Raw genomic sequence first — 12,735 nt, 5'->3', positions numbered from 1 at the left:
CCTCAGTTATGCAAACAGTTAAGTACGTGCAATTTTACTCATGTGACTAGTTGTCACAGTGCAGGTCCTGTGTTTATATAAATTGTAAGCTGGATAGTGATTTTAATGAGTTAAAAAAATCCCAGTCATTTTTGAGTATAAGTAAGTTTATAATAGTAAGATATTTCAAAACAGAACGAATTTTATGCAACCACAGTACTTCCCCAAAAATAATCATAAATGGTACATTTTTGGTATTGAAGCCAATGTATGAAAGATTGTAGATTTTTCGCTACCCTCGAGGGATGAGTCTTTCCGAGTCAGGTTTCAAGGTCATTGTCAAGAAATTTGCATTGCTGTTACGTGCGCTTTCCCTTTTGGATATAGAAAGGATTTCAATTTGCAAAGGTGTAATGGCAAAGAATTGCCATGTTTGGAACGATATAACTGCTTGGGGGTGGGGGTGGGGGTGGGGGGGGGGATGGCTCAGTGGTTTTGAGAATTGGCCTGCTAAACCCAGGGTTGTGAGTTCAATCCTTGAGGGGGCCATTTAGGGATCTGGGGCAAAAATTGGGGATTGGTCCTGCTTTGAGCAGAGGGTTGGACTACATGACCTCCTGAGATCCCTTCCAACCCTGATATACTATGATTTACTTCCTTGTCTGTTCCAGGGGCAAGGGGGATTACTTCAGGCTAGGTCATGGCACTGATGTTCATGTGCGAAAGCCCCAGGTTGTAGAAGGGCTGAGAGGGAAGAAGATTGTACATGTGGCTGTAGGTGCACTTCACTGCCTGGCTGTCACTGACACAGGACAGGTAAGTTACTCTGGTCCAGAAAAAGCTAGATACTGAGGCAATGTAATGTAGTAACAGCAGTAATACTTGTAGCCTTTTATTTTATTTAATGTTAATTATATTACAGTGGATTTGGCTCTGGTGGCTACAGTCTCTAACCCAACCGAGTTCTCTGTTTACTCTAGATCTAGAGTTCATAGGAATACATGAAACCATAGACAAGTAACACAAAAAATCACAAGCACAAGATCCACTATCTTTTAACAATTTTATTAAAGTTGCCAACAAAGTTATAAATGTCACAGCATATAAAATTCCTAACTATATCCATGCACCAGTTATAACTACAGACATACTCAGATCATCCCACATGGTGTTAGAATCTGGTGGCTCTCCCATGGATTGATCATCAATACGGGGATGGTCCCTGCTGGAGGTTTCCCATAGGAAGCACAATTTTCCCCGCTGTGGGCACCTTTTTTAATAATGTGATTCTGTCTATACCTACATTCTGCACATGTACATGGAAGTGTCAGCCCTCTCTTTCTTATTGGTGTGTCCCCCCTAGAAACATGAGGAAACCCTAATTCTATAGGCTGTGTAGGTTCTCAGTAGCACTGATGTACCACCTGTATCCTGTGGCTAAGACACATGTTGGAGACAAGATTTACTTTTACACCAGTTTATAATTAAAAATTTAATCTCCCGGGAAGACCAGGGGTGGGCAAATTTTTTGGCCTGAGGGCCACATCTGGGTATGGAAATTGTATGGTGCGCCATGAATACTCACAAAATTGGGGTTGTGGTGCAGGAGGGGGTGAGGGCTCCAGCTGGGGCTGTGGGCTGTGCAGTGGGACCAGAAATGAGGAGTTCAGGGTTTGGGAGGGGGCTCCGGGCTGGGGTAGGAGGTTGAGATGCACGGGGGGCCGGGGGTGAGGGCTCGAGCTGGGGGTGCAGGCTCTGGGGTGGGTCTGGGATTGAGGGGTTGGGAGGGAGGGGGATCAGAGCAGGAGGTTGGGGTGCAGGAGGTGGTCAGAGGTGCAGGCTCCAGGCTGCGCTTACCTTAAGCAGCTCCCAGAAGCAGCGGTATGTCCCCCTTCTGGCTCCTATGCAGAGGTGTGGCCAGGCAGCTCTGTGCGCTGCCCTGTCCGCAGGCCGCACCCCTGCAGCTTCCATTGGCTGGGGTTCCCAGCCAATGGGAGCTGCAGGGGCAGCGTGCAGAGCTCTCTGATTGTCCCTATGCACAGGAGCCAGAGGGCAGACATGCTGCTGCTTCTTGGAGCCGCGCAACCCCACTCTCCGGATGGAGTGCCGGAGCGGGGCAAGCCCCAGACCTCACTCCCCAGTGGGAGCTCGAGGGCCGGATTAAAACGTCTGACGGGCTTGACACGCTCCATGGGCTGTAGTTTGCCCACCTCTGGGCTAGATTTTTGCAATATTGCCAGTTGGTACCTCTTTTCCCATAAATTTAGGGCTTCGGGTTATTCCTCGGTCATTTACTTGTGCCAGCATTTCTTGTCTCCAAGGCCTAAAATGGCTCAGCTAAAATCTTGCAGGCCTCAGCCTACAGCTTGTCTTACTTATATCTAATACATGATTCCTCTAAATACTGATCAGTCTTATACTTCTATAATCCTACAAATTAACTCTAGTTAACATACGATGAATATATGTAAGATATAACATGTTGATCATCACACGATAAATGGATAATAAACTAAAATCATTGGCTACATACTTACTGAATGGAATAAATATTCTTTATTATATATTGTTTTACTTCTCAAAGCACTGCACAAATATTAATGTGATTGTCACTTAAATTTTTCTTGTCTTCATATATTTATTAAATCTTAACTGTTATCTTAATATAGCTTTTGCATTTTTATTCCTTATTATTTTTTGTATCATTGGATGTTTCAGAGACAACCTGCTGCTCTTCACTTCCTAAGATGCAGAAGCATCTATGATGTTGTGACAGGACATATTTCTGCTCTATATTGGGTGATAGCATAAATATCATAGTTATGCTGAGCCCCAGTAAAATCCACGTGCAAGTAATCCCATTAACTTCATGTACACCCCGAATTATGAAATGGTACATGAATCTGCTCACAGAATGAAGCTCATATGTGCTGTAGTAACATATGTAACCTGAAAGTATCAACTGTTAAATGTGAAGGTGGTAGGTACTCTGGAAATATCTTAAATTAGTAACATAGAATCTTCTCTCTAAATGACTTATAGTAACTTTGAAAATAACTATATGAAAGACTCAGTGAAACAAAGTAACATGTAGAACTGTCTGACAGGTTTATGCTTGGGGTGACAACGATCATGGACAACAAGGCAACGGAACTACTACAGTCAATAGAAAACCCACTCTTGTACAGGGTTTAGAAGGCCAGAAAATTACACGTGTTGCTTGTGGATCTTCCCACAGTGTAGCGTGGACAACAGTGGATGTAGCTACACCATCTGTTCATGAGCCAGTACTCTTCCAGACTGCTAGAGACCCTTTAGGCGCTTCTTATCTAGGTAATACAAAGCTTGTGTTTATTTCCTTAACATTTTTAAACAATATTTGTAGATTGGGCGGGGTTGTAAATGTGTATAGATGGACAGGCCGGTGTGGGGGAAGATGTGTCTGTGCAGGATGAAAGCCATTTAAACATACTGATTTGCTGAAAATGGAGAAAGTGAGAAGAGAACAAGACTTGGGAAGCTAAAACATTGTATGTCCTGAAGCTGAGGAGTCATACAAAAGTTAGCACTAGTTTGAACTTTTAAATGTCTTAAACTGTTTGTCAAAGTCCAAAATGCATTGGGACTTCTGGATGCTAGCATCATAATAAATCTCTGTATCATATGCCTCTTACAAATAATCCTTGTTGATGCAAATGTTATCTTACCTATTGATTTCTAAGACAAGTGACCACCATTAAAGAAGGAGGCAGCATTCTATGATGGCAGCTTCCCAGTTTATCAGAACCAAGATTTAGTCAGACTTGAGTAACAAAAATGTTCTATGTAAAATATCGGAATATTTTAGCTGTTTCTATGTCTTTTAATCCATTAGCTATCTTTTATCTGGACAGAACTGCAGCAATAACAGAGCTTCATAGATGTACAATATATATAAATAGTACTCAAGTTATATGATGATATTTTGTCCAAGTAAAGCTTGTTTTAGAGGCCACTAGGAAACTAGTGGTGTTGAGGTGTCTCCATTCTCATGAGTAAGTTTTAGACTCTGTTTTACCTGAAAGTCGTTGCTGACCTAGGTTTAGAATTGGGTTTCATATCAGAATTACAGGAATTGTAGGCTAAGAATTCTTTCCAAAAGTGTCATTAAGCAGGTATCAAAACCAATTATTATGCATTATAGTCTTTTTTTTTTTTTTTTTTTAAAGCGTGTCTGACTCTTTTTCCCAGGTGTCCCATCAGATGCAGATTCTTCTGCTGCCAGTAACAAAATCAGTGGTGTAAACAGTTCCAAACCTAACCGCCCTTCCCTCGCTAAGATTCTTCTGTCGCTAGATGGGAACCTTGCCAAACAGCAAGCATTATCTCATATATTGACAGCATTACAAATCATGTATGCCAGGTAGGCATGCCAACATTCTTGTATTTTACAGGGTGAAGCATAGATGGTAAGCTACTTCATACAATTTCTCCCTTATACCAGGTAATAATGGGTATAAAATAGGGCTCTAGGATGTATGCTTTAACTTCATTTCAATTTCCTTTTAGCATTCACTTGAAATCAACTTGTTGAGACAAGACTGTTTTATGTGGAACAGGAAACTCTAAATCTCTGCAACAAAACACTAGCTTAGCTTCATATTAAGTTTCATGCGAGACTGCATCATTGAAATAAGAACAGAATGATAGCTATCCAAAAGTTCAACTCCCAACAATAATCTTGTTGTATACCTTGCAGCTGAGAATGTGTATCAGAGGGCTCCTTTTGAAATTGCTCATTTCTGTTTGTAAAGACAGGAGAAATACTAGTGGTAAAGAGTCTGAAAAGAAACTTGTGGAAAACTTTGGTTTAAAAATCCACAAACTCTGTAGGCATCTGTAACTATCTCAGCTAAGTGTGAGTCCTCCCATATGGAATGGAAGTAAGCTACCCTGTAGACTGCTATCATTGAAAACCATCACTTTTAGTATTAGTCCAGCTGAATAACAGGACACTTTTCTTCCAAGGAGAGGATTTGGTGGTCCTAGTGTGGGTCTGTCCTCAACAGTATGTTCATTTTTGATTTAGGGATGCAGTGGTTGGAGCACTGATGCCTGCAAGTATGATTGCACCAGTGGAATGTCCTTCTTCATCCCCGGTCCCACCACCAGATGCTGCTTCTACAGGGAGCCCTGCCAATGGGGAAGAGTGTGTGCTAGCAATGGATGTCGAAGAGAGACTGAGCCCAAATCCATGGCAAGACAGGAGAGGAGAGGTAAAATAAATAAAATCAGAATCAGTTTTGCTATCAGAGCAACAATTTTGGAGTGCTGAAACATCTATCAACAATAACACTGTTTGTTTAATTTGACAGTAACGTGTAAGAACTTTTACTTCAGCATCTGTCTAACTTTTAGAATCAATGCCATAAAGTACCTGTGATTTGTCAGCTGTACCTGATTATAATTGATCAATTCACAAGTCTCGAGTCCAGTAAATCAGATAAAAACATAAGGATGATAAAGTAATTTCTCACCATGTTTTAGACCTGATTCAAAGATATTGGCATTCTCTTAATCAGGTATTGAAACAGTTTAAGAACTAGAGGTAAATTTTTAAACTGGATTTTAAAAAGAACAAATGACAAGATGAAGAAAATGGTCAGTGTCTAAATCTTATTTCAGATGTAACAAATAATTGTAACATTATTTCTATTGTGTGATCTATTGAAAAGAAAGCCAGATAAAACATATTGTGTGGGTTTTTCAGTGTTAAAAGGAGTAATAATAATAATTTTGACACTAAAAAGGATACATCTTTTCCATTCCCCCATGCTGGCATACTTGTTTGTCTCATCCAGCTGTTATGTTTTGTTTTTTAGGTTGTAAGCTCTTTGGGATAAGAATTGTCGTCTTACTGCATGTTTGTACAGCACCTAGTGCAACGGGGCCCTGATTTATGGCTTGTCTTCACTACAAGCTAAATCAGCACAGCTGCGATTGATGCAGCCGTGTCGATTTAGTGAGTCTGGTTAAGAAATGCTAAGTCGATGGGAGAGCATCTCCCATTGAAATAGCATGGTGTAGACACTGCAGTAAGTCAGTGTAGGTTACGTCGACTTCAGTTATGTAGTTTATGTAACTGAAGCAGCGTAACTTACATCGACTTAGTGCCATAGTGAAGAAAAGCCTTTAGTTTGCTAATAGGCACCACTGCAGTATAAAGGTTCATACACGGACTGGATTTCTTGAATAAGATGCTGCTGTTTTTAGGCATCTCTTTTCTGAGCACAAACTGTCCTCAAAAGTTCTTTTTCAAAAGTCTAGTTAAGCTTGTTTAAATGCATGCAATATCTTATTGCTCTGCCATCTGGTTAACTATGCTGTTTTTTGACTAGGTTGTTTCTTCAGAAGATGCAGTGACGCCCTCTGCTGTAACTCCCTCAGCTGCTGCTGCCTCTTCTCGTCCTTTCATTCCAGTCACTGATGATCCTGGAGCTGCCAGTATCATAGCAGAAACCATGACGAAAACCAAGGAAGTAATAATGCTAGTATTTTTAACATTATAGGTTTCATTATGTATCTCCATCAAGCAATTGAATTGTTCTGGTGTTTGACAGGTTATGTCATCAGAGTAAAAATATATTTCTGGTGCTACAGCAACTGCCATATGCAAGCTGTTTTACTGGAAACTCAGGTTCTGCAGTCACTTCTGAATTCACTGCTTAGTACACACCCTGTTTCTTGTTGAGAATGTAATACAACCTTGTGTATGTAGTTAGCTTTGTGTAATACAAATGTATTTTTTGTGGTGCTAGGTAGAGCTGGTCACAAATTTTTTGAAAATTTTTCCCATCTAAAAGTGCTGTTTTTGTCAAAGTTGAAATGTTTCATGAAAAAGTATCTTATTTTGACAGAAATTTAATTGGGAAGGTTTTTTAAAATCAGGATGGAATTTCTGGAAGGGGAGAGAGGAACTCAAGAATAACCAGTAGCCTGGTGGTTAGATCACTCTTGTGGGAGACCTAGAGGAAAAGGGGAGAGAAGGACCCCGACCCCAGAATAATCAATAATCGTCTGGTGATTAGGGCACTCACCTGGGATGTGGGAGACCCAGGTCTAAGGGCAGGTCTACACTAGAAGCACTACATCAGTGCAGCTGCAGCACATCTAGTGAAGATGCTCTATGCTGACAGGAGAGCACTCTCCCATTGACATAATTGCTCCAACTCCACGAGAGGCGGAAGCTGTGTCGGTGGGAGAGCATCTCCCACCGACATAGTATTGGTGTGGGCAGCTCTTAGGTCACTATAACTTGCATCGCTCAGGGGGGTTTCTTTTTCATATCCCTAAGTGACTTAAGTTAGATCGACTTAAGTGGTAGTGTAGACCTGCCCTATGTCTCAGTTTCAAATTAGGCAGGGAGTTGAATCTCACATCCTAGGTGAGTGCCCTAACCACCACTGAGTTTACTGGTTATTCTGGGGTTGGTAGTCTTCTATTTTTTTTTTTTTCCATCCTAAAATTCAAAAGGTCTCATTTCAGTTCTGATGTGGAATGAAAACAAATTTTTGAAAGCTTGATGTTCTTTCTGAAATGAAATTTATTTTCCAGCCAGCCCTACTGTCTAATACATGTAAAAGTATTGTTTACATAAGTAGGTAGTAATTTTTATAGTATACTTCAGCATGGCTTAGTTTTGTTTGGTAAATGCCCCAAATGGTATAGTGAAGGGATCCCTAAATATGCAACGCCCCTAAGCCTTGCTAATAAGCATTGGTTCATAAAATCAAGAAATAGTTGATATTTTCCCCCTTACTACTTTGTTCTGAGGATTTGACAGTCATCTGTCAACCTTTTAATTAGTTAGGGCTTTCAGAAAATAGGAGCTGAACACTTGTTAACCTACCACTACTTCCTACTAGTCATAACTGTGTGGATACAGCTGATAGATGTTTATTATTAATCCCCTACTTGAATCCCGGGATGATTGTCCAGAAATTGTGGCTGAGTTGCAGATAAGCCGTGGAAAATCATGGAAAAGTAATAATGGACCTTATTATTTGCAGTAATAAGGTCCATTATTACTTTTCTGTGATTTTCCGCTGTTGGCTGCGTGGGGCTGAGAGCAGGGGGTTGCTGCTGGAGCTCCCACTGGCAAAATTGCAGTGGAATCCTAATATTGCGGGAGCCACAATATCGCAAATTAAGTAGGGCCTCATTTATTATATGTTTTAGATTTTTTCGAATCTTGTATCTATCAGTTTAATGATCCTGCGATTTTCTTTGTATTTACAAGATGCTGGTGACAGGGAAACACTTCCTTCGTTGGGGGAAAAAGCATACTAATAAGACAATGTATTTTACCTTTTGGGCTTCAATCCAGACTGCCTGCCCTATAACTCTGGGGCCTTCAATACTATGTTGCTGTGGCTTACATCCCTGACACCAGCAGCCAGCATATGAACGTACAGGTTAAAACCTTGGCTTCCATTGCCTAGTTACTTTTCATAGAGTGACCCCAACTCCGTACCAGTTCTGAATTTCCCCCAAACCATCTCCCTGCAGTGTTCAGCCCTCTCCTGGAACAGAAGCTGTTAAGTTTGTTGCTCCTTTAAAGAGTGTTTAAAGCCAAAGTGTTTAAAGAAAGAGCAGCATGTTATCTTGACTGGAGTTAACAATCACTTCAGTTCAACCAAAGCACTGGACTGGTTTAGATAAAAAGTAAAACAAGTTTGTTGACTGAAAAAGAGAGAGCTGTTAAGTGAGTTCAAGTATAAGGGATAAAGATAGAAAAGGTTACCAAAAAAAAGTTAAAATGCGCTTCCTAGTCGCTATAACCTATCTTAACAAGCTACAGTATTTGTTCAAAGTAGTTTCCTCCTCAGTCTTCCTTTTCCAGCAATGGCTGACTAGTTCTTAGGATCCCCACACAGTCCAAAGTGCTGGTTTTCTTTGTCTCTTCAGGTGAATGATAACTTAATGGTTCTCTGTCCCTCTCTTTATAGTTTAGTAAGCCTCTGAAAAATATCTCTCTAAAAGTTCATTGATGCTTCTTCATGAGGCAGGAAGGCTTCCTGGGGTACCGTCTCCATCCCCCATTGAGATTAAGTGATTGCTTTTTCCCCACTTGCTCTCCTGATGGCTTTGTTTGGCTGGCATGCAAATGTGCTTTTCTGTCTTTAGTCACACCTTGCTCAATTTACATAGGAGACACATTCAAGCAGGTGGAACTGCATTCTGTTCTCTGGGGGGAACCTGTGTATCAACTCTCCCTGACATGCCTGGTTTAAACATGTTTGTCATAATTACAGCACATCTGTATAATCCTTTGTGAATTGACTGTACATACCTCATTCACGAATATTAATGATCAGTGAGTTATTAATTTTTCAGAGACATATTACACGACACCTGTTAGATTATAACAGTAGTGAGTTGGGGTACACTGAGCTGGTTCGGCCAGCTGAAACTCACTGCTGCATACCAGGAGTCCCTTGTCCTCTGGTATAGAGATGCTCTTAGGGTCACAGTATTAAACTTTTGTTTCTTCTTGGAGTGCTTGCATATGCCCTTTCCCCTGCAGGTGTAAGCTTGCTCAGTGCACTAGAATTTGAGATTTTTCCCTCAGCTGTACCCATTGGGATGGCACATGTGTCCTCTGCTGTGTTGTGCTGCTGCATGATGCTCCAAAGGGTAGAACCAATTCCCATCTTTTCCTTCTTACCACCTGTGGTGATTGTCAGAGCGTGCTAACTTGTTACCACAAGTGTTTCCCTCTTTCTGAGTCTTTCTGTTGTATATGGTTGGTACTTGTTGCGTCGCCTTACTGAAGTGTAGGTTTATTTTTTTCTTTTACTAGTGTATTTAATTTACATTTTGGTTCCCAGTGGTTCTGGGTATCGATGCCCAGTGCTGTGGCATGCCTCAGTCCCCAGACTTCAAACCAGTGGTCACCAACCGGTCGATCCTGGACACTCTTCCAGTCAATCGCGATCTCCGGCCACTAAAAGTCCAGTTATGTGGCGGGGCTGCCGCTAAGGCAGGTTCTTGGCCTGCTCTGGCCCCACGCAGCCCTGGGGGAATGGGAGGCAGGGGTCTCCACGTGCTGCCCCTCTCTGCAGGCGCCACCCCTGCAGTTCCCATTGGCTGGGAATGGGGAACTGTGGCCAGGGGCTGCAGGGGCGCATTGGCCCCTTCCGGGAGCTGCATGGGGCCGGGGCAGTCAGGGAGCCTGCTTTAGCCCTGCCGCGCTGCTGAACAGGAACCACCTGAGGTAAGTGCCACCCGGCAAGAGCCCGCACCCCAACCCCCATCTCGGAGCCAGCACCCCAAACCTCCTCCTGCATCCCAAGCCGCTGCCCCAGCCCTGAGCCCCCTCCCAGAGCTTGCACCTCTCACCCCCTCCTGCACCCCAACCTGCTGCCTCAGGCTCAGCCTGAAGCCCTCTCCCACACTGCAAACCCCTTAGCCCCAGTCTAGAGCCCGCACCCCCTATCAACCCCCTTCCCCAGCCCGGTGAAAGTGAATGAGGGTGGGGGAGAGTGAGCAACAGAGAGAGGGGGAGATGGAGTGGTTGGGACTTTGGGGAAGGGGTGGGGCCTCGAGGAAGGGGCGGGGTAGATCCTGCATTGTCCTTAAATTGAAGAAGTGATCTTGTGCTTAAAAAGATTGGAGATTGGAGACCACTGCTTTGAACCTTGCAATGCATGCATGAAGCTGATGCCAGTCAGGGACCTGCACTCCAGGTTTCTGAAGTGCCTCAGAGAAGCACACATCAGGGACAGGGGTGAAATCTGCAGGGACTTTGGTTACTAGTGCTCCTCCTGGCCTGGCAGAGTCCCGACATTGATCTCCTTCTCCAGTACTGAAGAAGAAACATTTAGAAGACTGCACTGAGTAATGGCATTGTCCTGGATATTGAGGTCGCCAGCACCAGTGTCGAGCAGTCAAGCTGAGAAGCTGGGTAGAGTGCGCATAGTGCCAAGCAGTTTTGTTTTTGGGGCAGGTAGAACCTTCGGTGGGGTCGTTAACTCAGGTACAGATGCTGTTGAGACTGACTATAAGGGAGCACCGTCTTTTTCCTCGGGAGCACCAAGAGGCTCTCCTTTTGCTGTCAATACCTGAGACTTATGTCGTGGCAAGTGATCAGCTGAGTCTGTTGGTACTGGTGGTTCAAGGAACACTTCATCGAATACCAACAGACACCCACACGGACTTGCTGACTGCTAGAGTTCAGCACCCAGTACCATGGGCACCTTCGAATGCTCTGGTACCCTTTTGTGCGGTGCAGTTGAGGAGCAAACTGACTATAATTTCTCCAGTGCCATCCTCTCCAGACTCCCATCACTGCTCCCTAGCACCGAGAAGACCAGCACCTCCCTCATTGAATGACTTGGGTTTGTTGTCTGAGTCAGAAATTGGATTTTGTGTCACAGCCGTGTCACGTAAAACATCACTTGGTTATGAGCGGTTTTCACTGCTGGTGTCCAGTAGAGGCTCCATGTTGGTTGGTCAGTCGGGAGCCTTGGTCAGGAAAAAAATTGGACTCCAGTGCCATATCAGTGACTGTATTGCAGCCAGTGGGCATTTCCATCCAGCTCCAGTTCCTCTTCTCGCCCTTCCTGCTCCTGTAGGTACTGTGATCACTCTTTGCATCAGCAAGAAGCCATTCCTGGTACTGAGCTCAGCATGGAACTTGAACAGTCTACCTCAGTGAATCTCACTTTGGAGGAATTGGGAGAAGTGCCATTTCAGCCAGCCTTGGGTTCCTCCTCCTCATCGCTTGATGAGGTGGTAGTGTCTAGTGTATTCTCACCTTTTCTGGATGATTATAAGAGAACCTTGTTAAGAGAATGGCTTCCACCCTGATATACAGATGGAAGTAGTTCAGGAGAGCTCAGGGTAGATTGGTTGACATTTTGGCATCTGTGAGGCCTTCTTGAGTGGCGCTGCCCATAAATGAGGCTGTTTGGGAGCCCACTAAAGTGTTGTGGCAAAAACCATCTTTCCTGCCTCACACAGCTAAGAGGACTGAAAGGAGGTATTATGTCCCCTTATGGGGATTTGAACATTATTATACACTCCCACCTTGCCCTTTGAACTGCCTGCTCTCTGTTCGTTGCTTCATCTTTCAAGTAAGTTAGCCTTTTTGGTGGCAATTATCTCTGCAAGAAGAGTGAGGGAATTGAGAGCCCTGGTATCTAATCCGCCAGGTATCTTCTACAAGGAAAAGGTATATCTTCACCTTCATCTAAAATTTCTCACCAGAGTAGTTTCTCACTTCCATATCAGTCAGGCAATATACTTACCAACATTCTTCCCTGATCCTCATTCTCCACACACTTGATGTTAGATGAGCATTAGCATTTTACTTGGATAGGACTAAACGATAGGCCATCTTCACAATTGTTTGTGGCAGTTGCAGGCAGGATGAAGGGCATTCCAGTCTCCTCTCAAAGAATCTTATTGTGGATTTCCTCCTGTATGTTTGTGCTACGACCCAATGCATCCGATGAAGTAAGCTGTAGCTCACGAAAGCTTATGCTCAAATAAATTTGTTAGTCTCTAAGGTGCCACAAGTACTCCTTTTCTTTTTGCGAATACAGACTAACACGGCTGCTACTCTGAAACCTGACATGACCAATGTAACTTCCCTAAACAGGATGTTGGCATGTTCAACAAGATCTCAGATAGCCTCTGCAGCCTTTCTAGCTCATGTGCCTGTAGTGGATGTTTGTAGAGATGCAACTTGGTCATCAGTACATACTTCTGATC

At 43.2% G+C, this 12,735-nt stretch overlaps 1 protein-coding gene across 4 annotated transcripts in view; it reads left to right on the top strand.

Annotated features, from left to right (window-relative positions):
* Positions 1-12,735, top strand: part of HERC2 (HECT and RLD domain containing E3 ubiquitin protein ligase 2) — a 197,846-nt gene that overhangs the window by 135,158 nt on the left and 49,953 nt on the right. For all 4 annotated transcript variants that reach the window (XM_074965634.1, XM_074965610.1, XM_074965626.1 and 1 more), the window contains exons 64-68: positions 651-795; positions 3,087-3,312; positions 4,210-4,381; positions 5,048-5,234; positions 6,357-6,497. In XM_074965634.1, coding sequence (XP_074821735.1) covers positions 651-795; positions 3,087-3,312; positions 4,210-4,381; positions 5,048-5,234; positions 6,357-6,497 — 871 coding nt within the window. The remainder of the gene's footprint in view (positions 1-650; positions 796-3,086; positions 3,313-4,209; positions 4,382-5,047; positions 5,235-6,356; positions 6,498-12,735) is intronic.

The sequence above is a fragment of the Natator depressus genome, chromosome 1 (genome assembly GCF_965152275.1).
Source record: "Natator depressus isolate rNatDep1 chromosome 1, rNatDep2.hap1, whole genome shotgun sequence".
NCBI classification, from domain to species: Eukaryota; Metazoa; Chordata; order Testudines; family Cheloniidae; genus Natator; species Natator depressus.
This window is presented reverse-complemented; position numbering and strand designations above follow the sequence as displayed.